Source organism: Sitophilus oryzae, unplaced genomic scaffold (genome assembly GCF_002938485.1).
Source record: "Sitophilus oryzae breed Bouriz unplaced genomic scaffold, Soryzae_2.0 scaffold_1532_pilon_pilon, whole genome shotgun sequence".
In the NCBI taxonomy this organism is placed as follows: Eukaryota; Metazoa; Arthropoda; class Insecta; order Coleoptera; family Curculionidae; genus Sitophilus; species Sitophilus oryzae.
The window spans coordinates 337,952-354,217 of NW_022146206.1; the positions used below are offsets into that span (position 1 = coordinate 337,952).

The 16,266-nt window shown below is 33.1% G+C and overlaps 1 protein-coding gene across 1 annotated transcript; it reads left to right on the forward strand.

Moving 5' to 3' along the window:
- The first annotated feature begins 1,897 nt into the window (after positions 1 to 1,897).
- On the forward strand, positions 1,898 to 8,950 carry LOC115878806 (SET domain-containing protein SmydA-8-like). Its single transcript, XM_030895410.1, has 9 exons — positions 1,898 to 2,059; positions 2,127 to 2,244; positions 5,115 to 5,328; positions 5,386 to 5,563; positions 5,612 to 5,772; positions 6,496 to 6,722; positions 6,777 to 6,936; positions 7,507 to 7,694; positions 8,516 to 8,950. Exons 1-9 carry the CDS (start codon positions 2,048 to 2,050, stop codon positions 8,761 to 8,763), a joined length of 1,506 nt encoding a protein of 501 aa, XP_030751270.1. The 5' UTR covers positions 1,898 to 2,047; the 3' UTR covers positions 8,764 to 8,950.
- The last annotated feature ends 7,316 nt before the right edge of the window (positions 8,951 to 16,266 follow it).

Here is a 16,266-nt window from a genome sequence, read left to right on the forward strand (position 1 = left end):
TGACTAATTATGATTAAGATAATATAAAAAAATCCTTTGTCGGATTGAAAAAATTGTTTGAAGTATCATTCAAAATTGTTTTGTTGCCATATTAGGATTGCTAAAAATGTTATTATTGCTTGCTATAAAAACGGCTTATTTAAATTTATGCTTTTTCCAATGAGGTTCCCTGTCGACAATCCGAGCTTCCGACAACTTTATATTGGGCTGTTTTGACTAAACGTGGTCCGCAATACCTGACTTCATTGTTTCACCTTTTTGTACATGTTTTTTTGTGCTCGCTAAGTCCTAAGTCGTACATTTAGAGGACGTTTAGTTTCTCCAATATTCTTCTGTATCTATTGCCGTGCATATTTGATGGCAAATAAAACATTTTGCTTCTCTTCAAAACATAAAGTTCTTATAAGTGTTGTTTGCTTTCTTAAGTAGAGTTACTCCAGTTTGAATCCCCCATCTTTAAATGTCCTGTTTCCGTCCTTTTTTCCAGAGACAATCACTGTGACTTGCTTGAAGCCAAAAAATATTAGCATTACATCAGTAATTTATCTTTAATATTTATTATATCTTTCTTTTAGGGAATTAACACCGTAAATGTGTGATAAAGAATACCTTAATTTATTATATCTACCCAAAAAACGTTGGCTTGGAATGATAAATTTATAAAATCCGCCATGTATAATTTTACATAATATACCGGGTACGTCTCAAAAGTGGCTCACCCCCTATAACTCTTTTATTTTTTCAGTTAAAAAAATGAGAATTAGTATGTTAATATATGACATAAATTAGGATTGATTGACGTATTCAATTGTTTTCGGTCACTTCCTGTTTAGCCGGAAATGACCACAACTTTTGATTTTTAAATGGCACCCTCTGTATATTTTTGCTTTATTCGATAGAAAATAACACTCTGAGTAGAATGACATATCATATATCAACTTTTGACATTTTCGCATATGGTTTATTTGAAATTATAACTTGCGGTTCGTAACGAAAATTTAACTCGAAATACCAAATGTGTGGTATCAAATTATTCATAAAAAACGCTTTTTCCAAATATGCTAATGAGCCACCCTCGTTCCATTTGAAAAAAATGAGATATGATTAAAAATACGATTTGGGCATTTTTTAACTGGCCAGTACAAGACAACACAAAAAACAAAGAAGATCAAATCTATTTTTCCAAGGCTCCTTGAATTAGTGTTTTTAACATAGTCATGGCACTCTAGATTTTCGAATACGATTTTTTATTAAAGAATATTCGATAGAATACGATTTTTTTATCAAACGAAAATGTCAAAAGTTGATATATGATATGTCATTCTATTCAGAATGTCATTTTCTATCGAATAAAGTAAAAAAAAAAATACCTAAGGTACCATTTAAAAATCAAAAGTTGTAGTCATTTCCGGTGAAACAGGAAGTGACCAAAAACATTTGAATACGTCAATCAATCTTAATTTATGTCATCTAGTAACAATGACCATCCAGTACCAAATCTCGTTTTTTATTTGAAAAAATAAAAAAGTTATAGGGGTGAGCCACTTTCGAGACGCACCCGGTATAATGGCAACATTCTTCACTTCCAAGCCAACCCTGACGCCATTTTTTTTCAGTAAAGATTATAACTAAAAGTCAAAATTCATGTTCAAAAAGACAATATATTCATTCATCTTTTAATTTACGTATTCCATTATTGTTAACCATAACTAACACTTATCATTAAAGGACGAATTGACTGCAAAACAAAAGAAGTCCACGACAAGTCAATTAAATTAAATGATTAATATCCTACTCCTACAACACCGCTTTTCACTCAGGAAAAAGCATACGGGCATATTCAATGCCCGCATCCTATTTTTATCCAGGATCTATATTTAAAATAAATACCCAACGCAATAACAGGTCCAGTGTTTGAAAAACAAACTCGTTTTCTAGACCGATCTAGATAAATAGGCCGAACTATATATTCATTGATCTGTAGAACAGGAATTAGCAAAATCCAATTAGATATTCATTGATAAAATACGTGCTACAAGGAACTAAAATGAGTGAGCAAGTAAGTAACATATGAGAGATGGTTTAAGAATGTTTTTATATGAATATCATTGGCGTTTTACCGGTAGGATTTGTTTAAAATTGAGACAAACAACACTGTAGGACGGTATTCAGTGGCTAGCCAAGACTTAAAGCCCGGCGATGTGATATTTAAAGAAGCTCCCTTTGCGTATGGACCGAAATCAGGTACGTATGTTTGGGATATTTCCAGTAAAGCAATGTAGCAGCTAAATAACAGATAGACTAGAGTAGATTTTATGAGGTGGCTTTTGATCTACACCAATGCAACCTTTTCAAATCTATTATAGTTCTCTGATCTTTAGATAGGCATTCTCTAATTTTATCCTTTTCGCTGAACTTTCCATGTAGTCCTTTTCCTATAGCTTATTATCGCCTAATACAAGGAACCGCACATTTGCCATCGCAGACTATCACAATCACATAGAAGTATGTTCTGCCATTTATTATTCTAATTGATTTAATCGGGAATCTGTAGTTTCATCTGTTAACCCCATCAACTATAAATACATGCCCTGTTAGTAGAGCCAGTCTTAAGATTTGTCATGTGTTAGCTTGATTGAACAGATATTCTACTAAATATATACCATACATCCAAAGAAAACGGCGTCAAAGACGGCTGGGGATTCCTGGAAACGTTCCATCATTTTTTTAACCTTTCTATAATTATTAGTGTTATTTTTTGACAAGTTCTATGTCAATCTTTAGTAAATAAATGTCTAGGGATTGACCTCACCAAAATTATCATCGAGAATCATTCCCCAGCAGTCACAGTTTGTAGAATGCTTTCTAGCTGGATATCTCTGCATATTTTCGAGAATTCCTGTCATCACCTGCTGCGCATATACTCTCTTTACTATCACAGTTGAAGTTGGAACATTCGGCGTTTCAACAGCAAAATAAAACACTAGTTCAAGAAAAAAACATTTCATTTGAACACTGAAGGCACGTTTATATAAGTGTTCGATGTATAGTCATCATTCACCAAAATGAAAATGTTTTAATGATCTGCCGATCTTGCTACCAGTATATGGTTAGCGAAATGTACATCCAGTGTTCAAAGTAAGTAAGTGCTTTGGTGTTATATTGAGACTACCTTTATGACATGAGATGCACTAGTATTTTTATTTTAAACTCTTCACTGCTAGAAACTACCTAAAACTGACGTACTCGATACAAGCAAGAATAGCTGTAAATAGTGGTAAATAGCCTAGACTTGGCGGTCATAAGATCCAGTAATAACTGTGATAAACCCTTAGTGTCGAAGGTACCCATAATAATATAAAATAGAAAACAAATTTCTTGCAGTAGGTATAGGTATATAATAAAATTATATAAGGATTCTTGCCACTTAACTGCTGATATAGAAATTTAATTCTACGCTGTGTTTGTCACAATGTGGATCAACCTGCTCTCACTACCGGTTTCGGAGCCCTACTCCATCATCAGGTGAGTTTGGACAGATGATTGGTTGATGATGGAGTAGGGCTCCGAAACCGGTAGTGAGAGCAGGTTGATCCACATTATGACAAACACAGCGTAGAATTAAATTTCTATATCAGGAGTTAAGTGGCAAGAATCCTTATACAATTTTATTATATACCTATACAGCAAGAAATTTGTTTTCTATTTTATAATTTGGCTTGCCTGAAAAAAAGCCTTTTACCATCTTTTTACTATCGATAGTTGCGCCTCGGTGGTACGAAAGTACTACCATTGCACGCAGGCCGCTATCTCCCGTTCGGGACTTAATATCTAACCGACACTTTCCGACATGTCGGAATTAACTATCTCTGAGCTGTGGCTGTCATTTTGCGGATCTGCCCAAACTCCCCTGATGATGGAGTAGGGCTCCGAAACCGGTAGTGAGAGAAGGTTGATCCACATTATGACAAACACAGCGTAGAATTAAAGTTCTATATCAGCAGTTAAGTGGCAATAATCCTTATATAATTTTATTACATAATAGTATATGTATAATATGTATATACCGTATGATCGAGAAAAAACGGCGTCAGCGATGGCTATGGAATGAAGATCGCTGTCATTTTATATGTAAATTTTATATGGGAAATGTCATCGATGTTCATTTCCCAGCCAACTGGACGCCGTTTTTTTTCGATCATACGGTATAATACATACATACATGCATACCATAATATGTATCGATGACAGATAAGACATTTACATTTTCATATACAAATATTTTAAGAAAAAATCTTATAATGTTATTTTAAAAGTCAGAAAAGAAAAAATCAATCAGATAAAAAATTTCAAAGTAGAATCAATAAGGTCTTACAGAAAAAAAAACTAATTTTTATGAAGATTCTATACACTAAATAGTTGATATGGATACCTGAATTAAACTCCAAACAACTTAGATATAGAACGTGGTTTGCAAGCAATGTGATATAGAACGTGGTTGCAAAGCACAGCAGAAATAAAAATAACTTATAACTACCTTTATGACATGTTGATGCGTTTATTAAATATATTATGACGCATTTATATTATGCCATTTAATCTTCCACTAGGGACCAAGAATAAATCACACTTGCAAACCAACAATTCATTTTTTGCCAAAGCAAAGAAATATTCATTTCTAGTAATTCAGAAAATTTTATAATTCCTCATGAGAGCTCAATTAATATATATGTTACGGTTAAGGTCCGATGTCCGGTAAATGTCGACATTACCCGGTTAATCTCGAGAATAACACACAACAAAACAACCAAAAGCATAACCTAACCCAAACATTAACATGTTAATGTCGACATTAACCGGACATCGGACTTTAACCGTAACATATATACGTCGTAAAGCCGTATAAAATTTCAACAGTAAAGACAAACTCAGTCCAAGACTATAGTTTATCTCATTAAAATTATGTTAATTATTCACAATTTTATCCATCTCCTTCCAATGTGTCATGTCATGTTTTCTTCTAACATAAACTAAAAATCATAGTTTTCCCAAACACTAAACCTAAACTTTACAATCATTTCATCACTCATATAACAGATAATTACAATTTTTAGATAGTGCATGTGTTTGTTTGGGTTGCCACAATCCCGTAGACTGCGCCACATTATGTTCAAAATGTTCGTGGCCAGTGTGCGGACCACAATGCGAGGTCTTATCCGTACATAAAGACAACGAATGTGATGTATTCTCGAATGCCAAAGTAAAATTTCAAGCTGTCGAAGACCCTACAGATGTTTGTCTTCAGTATGAATGTATTACTCCTATAAGGTAAAAAATGTGTTTTTAGTAGAGATCGTCGTTCATTATCAATTTGTTTGGTTCTAGAGTTCTGCTTGAGAAAGAACGTGATCAAAAACGATGGGAAGAGGAAGTATCAGTCATGGAATCACACAATGAGCAAAGAAAACCAAAACCCATATGGGAATTTAACCAACACAACATTGTAGAATATTTAAGGGGGCCTTGTAAACTAGACAGATTCTCAGAAGATTTAATTCATACAGTAAGATTAATCAACTTCTCTTTATTGTTAAAAACTAAAACATTTTAGGTGTGTGGAATACTAGAGGTAAACGCATTTGAAGCAAGGACACCGAATTGTTACATGATTAGATGTTTATTCCCTAAGTTAGCTCTAATGTCACATAATTGTGTATCGAATATTCACCATGCGGTTGACTGTCACGGAAACGGAAATCTAAAAGATTGCGTGTAAGTATACCTAGACCGTACAAATTAATATCTTTGATTAAAGAAATAAGATGCGCAACCTTATGAGCAATTTTGTGGCACAAAACCTGTCCAAAATGTAGCTGGTAATACCGTCGCCGCTAGTCAACCTGCCCGAGATTTAGTTTTTTGGTTTAACTCTGCGCCGCTGCTCGCTGATAGTGGTTTACAGCGCAGCGGATAAAGAATACTGTACCGTAGTTCTGCTTTCAATCGACAGTTAGTGGTTGCCGGAGACAGTGTTGCCAGAACTACGGATTAATCCGTAGATTTATGGATTTAGGGTACAGTATGTTAATAATACGGATTTTCTAACATTAAACAATTTAATATATTATATGATTATACAAAAAACGGCGACAGGGTTGGCGTGGGGATGAAGGTCGCTGTAATTTTATATGTAAAATATTATGGTTAATGTCTTGAGTAGTGTAGTGTGGTGGTCGTAATTTCCAAGCGAACTAAACGACTTTTTTCAATCATACGAGATATGCAGTACCTATAAAAAATTATTTTTGTTGTTTAATCTATGTTTAACACGAATAAATTTTCAATACATAAACGCATACATATATACATACTCTTAATTTTTGTAATAACTTTATTGATCAATTGCTTAATAGATGACTTACTATAAATAAAAAAATACGCTTTAAATAGACTTGAGAAGGAGGAAGACTTATTCTCTTCTGCCAATTATTTTAGTGTTACAGTCAGAGCAGCTATACACATTCCAAAAGGTGGGGAGCTATACAGTAGCTACACATATTCCATCTGGCCCACACTCGTCAGGAGAGAATTTCTAAGGGAAAGTAAATTTTTTGAATGTGCCTGCCCGAGATGTTCGGACAAAACCGAATTAGGAACGCACATGAGCAGCTTAAAATGCCAAAGATGCGATAACGGTGTAGTCGTGGCTTCGGATCCTTTAAGTAAGTTCAGATATGGTTGAGAATATGTTCAGAAATTATTTTGGAAAATTTAAGATGATTTATGCGAATGGAATTGTACTCACTGCGACTATAAGACTCATGGAGGAGCTATGAGGAAAGTTTTTGCTGCCATACAGAATGAAATAGATCAGGTAGAATACGTAGGCGGACATGAGGGTATTCAACAAAGAGAAACGATATTTAGGAAATACAAGTAAGTACTATTTTATAGAGAGTCCCAAACAAAGTTTCGCTAACAAACTTTCTGATAAAAAGTAGATTTTCGGCCATTACATTCCATGATATATTCAATTTAAAACTACCTAAAAAAATCACAGATACTTGAAGAAGGGTTTGGTTCGTTTTTTTTTCAAAGTAAAAAAGGTTGATTATACATTCGTATTACCAAGTTAACGAGTGTGTAAATCGCCTATTACTCATGATCTCATCAGGCCTCTAACCAGCTTAAGCAAGCAATGTCTCAATAGGTTTTGCATTTTTACCTTCAACTATAACACGACGAAGTTTTCAGACCACCATCCAACCAAGCGAGTACCTCGACCAACGTCGCTTAACATCAGTGACCGATTGTCTCTGAACCGGAGTCATTTTGATCAGTTTAAATAATGATATATATAAACTTCCAGTAAACTGATGTTTTTTTTGTGATTGTAGGAAACATTAACAGAAAAACATTGTCAGCGCAACTTTGTTCATTTTTGTTATACTTAAATATCAGTGAAATACAGTCACATATCACATAAAGCATTTTTTTTGCGAGCAGATCAGTTCTTCATCCCAAACATGCTTATATGACTATTTTAAGAAGTGCCCTTATCCAGTTATATGGAAAGGCTGAAGGATATACATTAGGAGATTTGCCAGATGTAATTTTGGAAAGGAAAATGGAATTGTGCTACCAACTTTTGGAAGTTTTAGATGTTATCGAACCCGGATTATCAAGAATCAGAGGTAAAATATTTATAATACAAAATATTTTCGTAACAAATCGCAACCCAACCCAGACCAAACAAATCGGTCATTTTTTCATTATAAAAAATCAAAAATAAACCTAAAATAACTGATGATACCCATATTATCATTGTATACTTGGTTGGATCTCGCTCACAAATTGATAAACACATATAATCGACAAAAATGGAAGGAGTTACCTAAGAACTGACCTATTGATGATCACAACATTCACTATTTATTATATTATCATTATATTATAATTTGTATATTAAACCATAACAATCAACTCTTCTAATGTGATCTGAAGCATCAAGAGAAATGTGGGCAAAAAAAATCGATGTTGTCAAATTTATAACAATACAAAAGCAAAATTGTTCGATATTACCTGTTATTTTAATATATTTTTAGTTCTTTACATACACAAGTTTAGTTACAAGTATACCACGTATGCCAAGTATTCACAAGTAGCGATTCAAGTTTCATAACGTAACTGTTGTTAGAACTTTATTTATTTGGCAATAAATGGTAAATATTTTCTAAAGATATTAAACGCTTCGGGCAAATCGGCAACGTTGAGAAAATTCATCATGGCATCCCAGATTTAACCATACTGATTGCTGGAGATTCTCACACACTGAAATGTAACTCGGTAGTTATGCGCATAAAGTTTTCCTATACTGGCCAGTATACCCCCATTTTGAACCGTACGTGGAAATTGAGATCATTTAGAATCATTCACTATATATTTCACATAATTATCATTGTACAAATAATAGCTTCTAACATTACCTACTCTACTCAGACAAATTTGATTTAAGGTATAACACTGTACGAACTCCATGGACCCATAATGATGCACGCCAGACACCAGTACCAATACGACGCAATCAGCAAAGATGACTTCAGGCAAAAACTCAAAGAATCTGTGGATATTCTTAAACAGGCAGTGGAAATATTAACAAATGAACCGGTCAGTCAACCTGAAGGTCAATTAGGTCAAATGGCACAAACAGCATACGATCAGTTGATCGAAAATTTTGATATGCTCGTTGAGACTGCTTACTAATGTAACATTGTTTAATAAAATATAAAAGTATTATCGAGATACCTTACTTGCTACACCAATTAATTCATAGGTTGTAGTTCACGTTTTTCCAAAAAATGCTAGCAAATAAGAATACAAATTTATAAAGTACGAATAACCTCATAAAAAGCCACTCTATATATCTTGAAATAAAACCACTTAGCAACGTCATAGAAGGTTTTATTTGATAAATATAATTCAATATATATAAATAAACTTAAGACTAAGTAACAGATCTAAGTCTACAAATCGAGTGTTTTTTCGTGTGTAAAGAAGTCACAATATTAAGTTAAAAAAAAATTTGTACGATTAAAATCTAAGTCCTAAATCACATTTATATTTGAGAACAAAAAATATACAAAAATAGAGCGTGCATATTAATTTATGGTTTGAATGTGGTAACATTATAAGGAAAGATTCTAGGTCAGAACTTTTTGGGATGGCTATTGTCATATGCACATCAAAATTGTAATACATAATTTGTTTTTTTTTCTGTTTAAAACATTTTGTTTCACTGAATAAAATCAATATAAAAAGACTAAAATTATCATCACAATTTCAGAAATATCTAAAATATACTATATTCATCACATACTATAAGAAATCTGGTAAAACTTAGCTAAATTTATAAGTGTTTAATAATTTATAATATCAACTATAAAAACCAATTGCATATTAACAAATCAACTACGTGCTTGGTGTCAGATAAATATGCAATTAGATTGGACATTAAAACCTAAACAAGCAAGTGAAGAGATAATATCTAAGAGACGCAACAAGAAAATTAGCTTAACAACAAACATTTTCAGACAAATATGTCTTTGTCTGCACAGTGACTATTTTGGCACAGCTGCCTACCACAAGATAAATCTATTAATCCGACCTCAAGATAAAGTTATTTAGGGTACAACCTCTATTTGAACATAACCTACCACATCAGCGATAGAAATATTGGGAAAACACAACCATATTTTCTAATAAAATACCTACGTCAAAATTAGACCAGTTTTATGTAGAAAAATATTTTAAATTGTTTTATATATATAACCTGCTTTCATTCCAATAATTACCTAGTTAGACTGTTGTTCTGAAGGGTCGTTTGAAGGACAATCTTCAGTGGCGGAGAGTGCGTCCTCTCCTTCTGCCTCTTCCATCTGTTCCAGACCCTGGGCTATCAAAAAATCGATTATTCGGTAATCCTTTCCGGTCTCAGTATTGGCTATCCACAGAGGCAACCATTTATTTGCCAGTAACCATTGCACGGAGACTTTACTTATTCTACCTGAAACACCTATCAAGCGCTTAGATTGTATGCAGATTTAGCGCGCTGGTACATACACTGGTAGCGTTTATAGTATATTAGGTGGTCTTTTATACAGGGTGGGCCACTGAAAACTTACAATGGCTATAATTTTTAAACCAAAAAAGATATCAAAAAAATAAAAAATACCATTTCTATAATATCGAGGGGGAATACATATGACGTATTTTTTGAACCACCCCGACCTACCCCTTAGGAGGCACCCCTACTCACTTGAAAATCTTAAATGGCAACACCCCACTTGTGGCGTCTTTTTGGAAAGCTCATGAAAAATGCTAAATGATGATCATAAAGTTTTTAGGGTGAAATTGAAAAACTACCCTTACACGAACAATTAGGTGGACATTAATGAAAAAGGTGATTTTTTCAGCATAAGTTACAAATTGGGACCCAGCTAAATGAAGTATTTTTCAAACCACCCCAGCCCACCCCTAGATTGCTAAAAGATGGTCATACAGACTTCAACTTAATTACCGGTTAGTGACAAGAAATATAGGTGTGACAATTTGAAAGAAATTTTAAATGATAATTTATTTTAATAATTGCTCAAAATGACAGCCGTTTTGTTCCATACAAAAATACAAACGATTTTCAAATTCTTCTCTCACTTTTTGGAAAGTTTCTCTCGGAATATTTCGACATGCTTCAGTTCTCCTCTGCCGCAATTCTTGCAACGAACCTGGTTTTGTCTTGTAGACTATGGATTTAGTGTAAGCCTCACAAGGAAAAGTCTAAAGGAGTGAGATCAGGTGACCTTGGCGGCCACTCCATTGGACCCCTTCTGCCAATCCATTGCCTTGGATAATATTTATCCATCCACCGCCTTGTGACAATAGAATAATGCGAAGGGGCTCCATCTTGCTGAAAGTGTATGAGATCTTCATTAAGAGTTATAATAAATTTCTTTGTACCAGCTTTTTTTTCTCGCAATGGTTCATGGATACAAAAATAATTCATTCTATTGATTTTGACACGTTTTGACATTTTTGTTTTATTTTTAGGCTCTATTTTTTTTCGTTCTTTTTTATGACAGTCGTTCAGCATTTTATATACGCTTTCCAAAGAGGTGTCACAAGTGGAGTATCGCTATCTTGAGGTTAGAAGTAAGGGGGTGGCACCTAGGGGTGGGTCAGGGTAGTTTGAAAAAAAAACTCATTTAGCTGGATCCCAATTTGTAACTTATGCTGAAATAATCACTTTTCTCATTAATGTCCACCAAATTTTTCGTGTAAGGGGTAGTTTTTCAATTTCACCCTAAAAACTTTATGATCAGCATTTTTCATGGGCTTTCCAAAAAGGCGCAACAAGTGGGGTGTTGCCATTTAAGATTTTCAAGTGAGTAGTGGTGCCGCCTTAGGGGTAGGTCGGGGTGGTTCAAAAAATACGTCATATGTATTCCCCCTCGATATTATAGAAGCGGTATTTCTTATTTTTTTGATATATTTTTTGGTTTAAAAATTATAGCGATTGTAAGTTTTCAGTGACCCACCCTGTATTTTACATAATATGCATAGGCTTGGTGCATTTCAGTTGATTTCAACAAATGCACAACGACCTCAGCGCTTCAACGGCAGAAATCAGAAATTATCAGTATATATTTCACGTCACTATCATGTTGATCAGATTAAAATAATATTGAAATCGTGGTTTTGTCATAATATTTAACTCTCCTGGAACAACATTTTACAAAATCCCAGCTTTATCACATCGATCTGATCAAAAACAAAAATTGATTCGGGCAGTTCAACGATAAAAATGAATAAACAAAGTGCATTATCAAAATATGAAATTGTCATAAATATAATTATGAGAATAAAATATAATTTGATCAATATTAATGGTATACTTCTTTTTAATCAACTACTGGCTTAATTGTTTTATGAACATGTTCTAAAATTATAATTAGGTAACTTTAAAAATTGTTATTACAGTCCAGATAGCCACAGTTATGTGCCAACTAGAAAAACTGGGATGTAAAAAGTGATAAAACTATGCTCGCTGTCGTAGTTGAAGCCTGCGTGTTATTACTCATCTAGAAAGTTTTTTGCTTGAATAATCAATTATAATACACGTTAGACCTTCTAAAGATATAAAAAGATTTACCTTTTTATTTATTTTTTTCAGAATTTTCACAAATTGCATTTACTAATAGTTTTAAAATAATTATGTAACAAATTTTTCATGTACTTGCTATTTAAGCTGGTGTATTTTTATCAGTCTTTTTTTATGGGATTCTCCGATGGTGACAGAACTAGCAGAGAATGCATCAAGCCTATACTAAGAGGTAATTTTATATGCTAAAACAATATCGAATAAAAATCACAATAAAGAAATAATTTACAAGGTGAGTTTCCTACGATGTTCTCTATTGGTATGTCAGAAACTACTGGAGATTGAGAGTCGGTTAAATAGAGAAAGAATTGCAGTTTTGTGGAGTCATAAACATGCGCCTTTCAGATTTTTGAAAAAGTTCATGGCTTACTGAATATTTTGAAAAAAACAAATTTCGGCTTTTTTAAAAATTGTCCCTAATCCCATTATCTATTTTAGACAAAAAGTTTTCAGATAAAAGTTGTAGATAATCACATCCTTAATAAGATTGTGTCTTCAGTTTTTTTTTTTCTAAAGCCTTTTCCTTTTATATTTGACATATAACCCAAACATATGTTTCTTTTAATCGGAACTATAATTGGTCATGACTTCATAAGCGCCATTTTTTAAGCTTTTCAGCGATATAAGCTATATAATATATATTTCTTTCGGAAAATGACTGAGTTATAGCCAATTTTCATAATTTTTAAACAATCTTGTATATTTTCTTGTAGTGCAGTGGCGAAATACCCATAAAGGATTTTTTTGGAGAAATTTCACTTAATTAGCCATGAGAACAAGTTCAATCGTCGTTGCTCTCAGAAATGTGAAACGGTCACATCCAAATTTTGTAAATTAAAATAAACAAAAATTGTAAATATGAATTTTTCAATTGAAGAAAAGCGTGTAGGATTATTTGTTCAACTTTGCTTGGCCATACATTTTCGAGAATACGTTGACCGGTGAATGTTACTTACGATTTTTAGAACCTATCCATTTTAGATTTTTTAGGCGGTATGGTTAACAATAAGGGTTACAAAAGAACTTATGAATTAAGAGAGGCACCCGAAGAGACGGTACGGGAGAAGTTTATTTATTAATGTCGACCGGCCGTTATCAACCGTTCTGTGGGAAAAGCTTGTAATTCAGTTTTAAAAAGATGCATTTTATGTACTCAAAACAATGGCCGTTTTTTTGAATATTTGCTAAAATAACTTAACGTGTATGTAGTATGTAGTGATATTTTTGTGTAGTAAATTGTAAAGAACCGTTTAATAGATTATTCTGTATTTTTATAAGTTATAAATCATAACAGAATAAGAATACCATACCAACTAAGTGAAATTAGTCAAGAAAGATAAGAATTAGCTATAACTATATTTTCAAAAGAAACATATAGCTTATATCGCCGAAAAGCTTAAAAAATTGCGCTTTTTATGAAGTTTGGCTATGACTATGGTTTCCATTTAAAAAAAAAACATGTTTGTGTCATATGTCAAAAATGAGAGGCTTTAGAAAAAATCGGAGAACACAAACTCATTAGGGATGTGATTATCTAGAACTTTTATCCGAAAACTTTTTGTCTAAAATAGGGTATAATGGAATTAGGGACAATTTTTAAAATAGCCGAAATTTGTTTTTTTCGAAATATCTAGTAAGCCATGCACTTTTTGAAAATCTAAAAAGCGCATATTTATGACCCCACAAAAGTGCAATTCTTCTCCCATTTAACCCACTCTCTATCTTCAGTAGTTTCTGAGATACCCATACAGAACATCGTAGGAAACTCACCCTGTATAAATTGGCTTGGAATTTGACTTAACATTAATATTTTGCATACCTGTATGATCAGTTGTTCCATAAAGACTTTCGATAGCGTAATGATTACTGTTGATACTTCCACATGAAGATGACAGATGTCGTTCGATTCGTCCAATGCCGTGACCAATAATGTCAATACGACCGTAGGCGTTGCCGATGCGTCCGTACGTGCTGGTACTGCAGCTGGGCAGATTCGGATCGTAGATAGGTTCGCAAACATCGTGTACTGTCGCGTTAGAACTACTGGGTCGTTGTAATCGTAAATCTAATAAAAAAAACATAATATTCTATCTTTAAAATGGGAAACCCCAATTTTCGTTTAAATTCTTCTAATTGAGCTATATTTCGGCTGGTTTCCTTTTTTTGTAATTGAATTTATTGTATCTCTTTTTTTGGAAAATTGAGCAGGGTTTCTTTCTCTATGAAGTTATAGGATTGATTATGGAATGTATATATGTTTTTTTTTGTAAATGTAGGTATGTAGGTTAAGATAGGAAGCAATGCTTCAACTTCGCCTTTTGTAATGCTTATGGATTACAATAAAGACTATTTATTATTATTATTATTACATGAAAATATAAACAGTGTATTTCTTTTACCAATTATGTAACTTTTTCCTCAGGACCTTTTTTTGTCTATTGTCAAAAATAAAGTGGGGTGGAGGGGATCATAGACATTATTTATCTTTCAATAATACCGATTTTAATCAAGTACAACAAAATAAAAAGCAAACATAAGAACACAATACACCAAAACACTCCACTTTTAACATTGGACGCGCTTCTCTAACCATGATATGTCTACTGATGATGCTAACATGGTGAGCGAAACGCGCATCCAGTGTTAAAAGTAAAGTGTTTTGATGTATTGTGGTGAATTGGTGTTTTTATTTTGCTGCTGGATCACCAGCGGTCTAACCCCAGTGTAATATTTGTTTTCAAGTTGATGTCTAAAAAAGCACTAATTTAGCTCTACTCATGGCATGGCCATAAATTCAATAGATGGTCATAGATGGCATTGTTTCGAAATACGTCGAACACTGCTAAATTTTGACAAATAAATGGTGGTGTCTTGAATCCGACACATCAGATTAGAAAATTAACCTTGCAAAGTGGAAACCTTTGAATAAGAACAGTAAGGAAGGACTATATCAAAAATCTTAGGTCCACCGCGATGGGCCTCAAATATGGCCAACTTAAATTCCGGTTTATCAGTGCCGTTCTAATTTTATTTAAAAAATGTAAAACTATGACATAGGGTAGACGTGGGGTAGACTCAAACTGTTATAAAAATGTAAAATTCTAATAAAAATAGATAGTTATAATAATTATTTATTAACACAAACATCCGATACGCTACTGAACCAGGTAAGTCAAAGTGACGTATCTAAATTCTTTGACATCTAATCTTTGACAAGTAGTAAATAAAAGCAAAAATGCAAGAAAAAATATATAATTAGTTAATTTAAGTGAATTTCATAAATGATCGGTTTACTACACGTATGTGTATATTATATAGTCACTTACTAGCGAAAAGTTGTTCCATTATTTCACTCGATTTTTGCCGAGATCTACCGCACGCTACAGAACTATTTTAGAGTCTTTTTCGATAAATCGCGATAGTGTCACTGTTAATTTAAGTTCTGCTACAATTTCCATCTAGATTTACTACCTTTATACAACTATCAGTAGTAGAATAAATAATAAATAACATAAAATAAGCTCCATAAATACTGACAAATCCACGAAATTTCAAATCAAATTCAAATGTGTCAAATGAATCGTCAAACAGAACTGTCAAGGATTCCCACCCTAAAGTCCTTTTTCCGCCCACCATGCATGAATACATGGATAGCATTATGCTCCTTCCTTAGTCTTCTTATTCAAAGGTGGAAACCGTTTTCGTTTCATTTCAATTAATCGTAGAATTTTAAGAAAACCGTAAAAACCATAAAATTACAATGTTTCTCCGTTTTTCTTATATTTTAAGATTAATTTCATCAATGCATCAATTAATTTTTCATCAGTTCTCATCAATCATCTGCTTGATGAGAATAATTTTCGGTAACGTGTTGAAGAATTTCCACGCTAGTTCACCACTGGGTTTAGTTTGAATCATCGTGGTGAGCTAGTATTTTATTTTGTTATTGTAACATGAAAGCTTCCCACCCCAAAAATATTCTTGAAGATCGTTACTGGACACACTATCTTACCATAGTAATCTAAATGCTATGAACTTACTTTCTTGTTGCT

What these genes read in the sequence shown, in the direction of transcription:
- LOC115878806 (XM_030895410.1), top strand. An exon ending in GGAAATCTAAAAGATTGCGT is followed by an intron (nt 5,773 to 6,495) that starts GTAAGTATACCT and finishes CAATTATTTTAG; the next exon opens with TGTTACAGTCAGAGCAGCTA. An exon ending in CGTGGCTTCGGATCCTTTAA is followed by an intron (nt 6,723 to 6,776) that starts GTAAGTTCAGAT and finishes GGAAAATTTAAG; the next exon opens with ATGATTTATGCGAATGGAAT.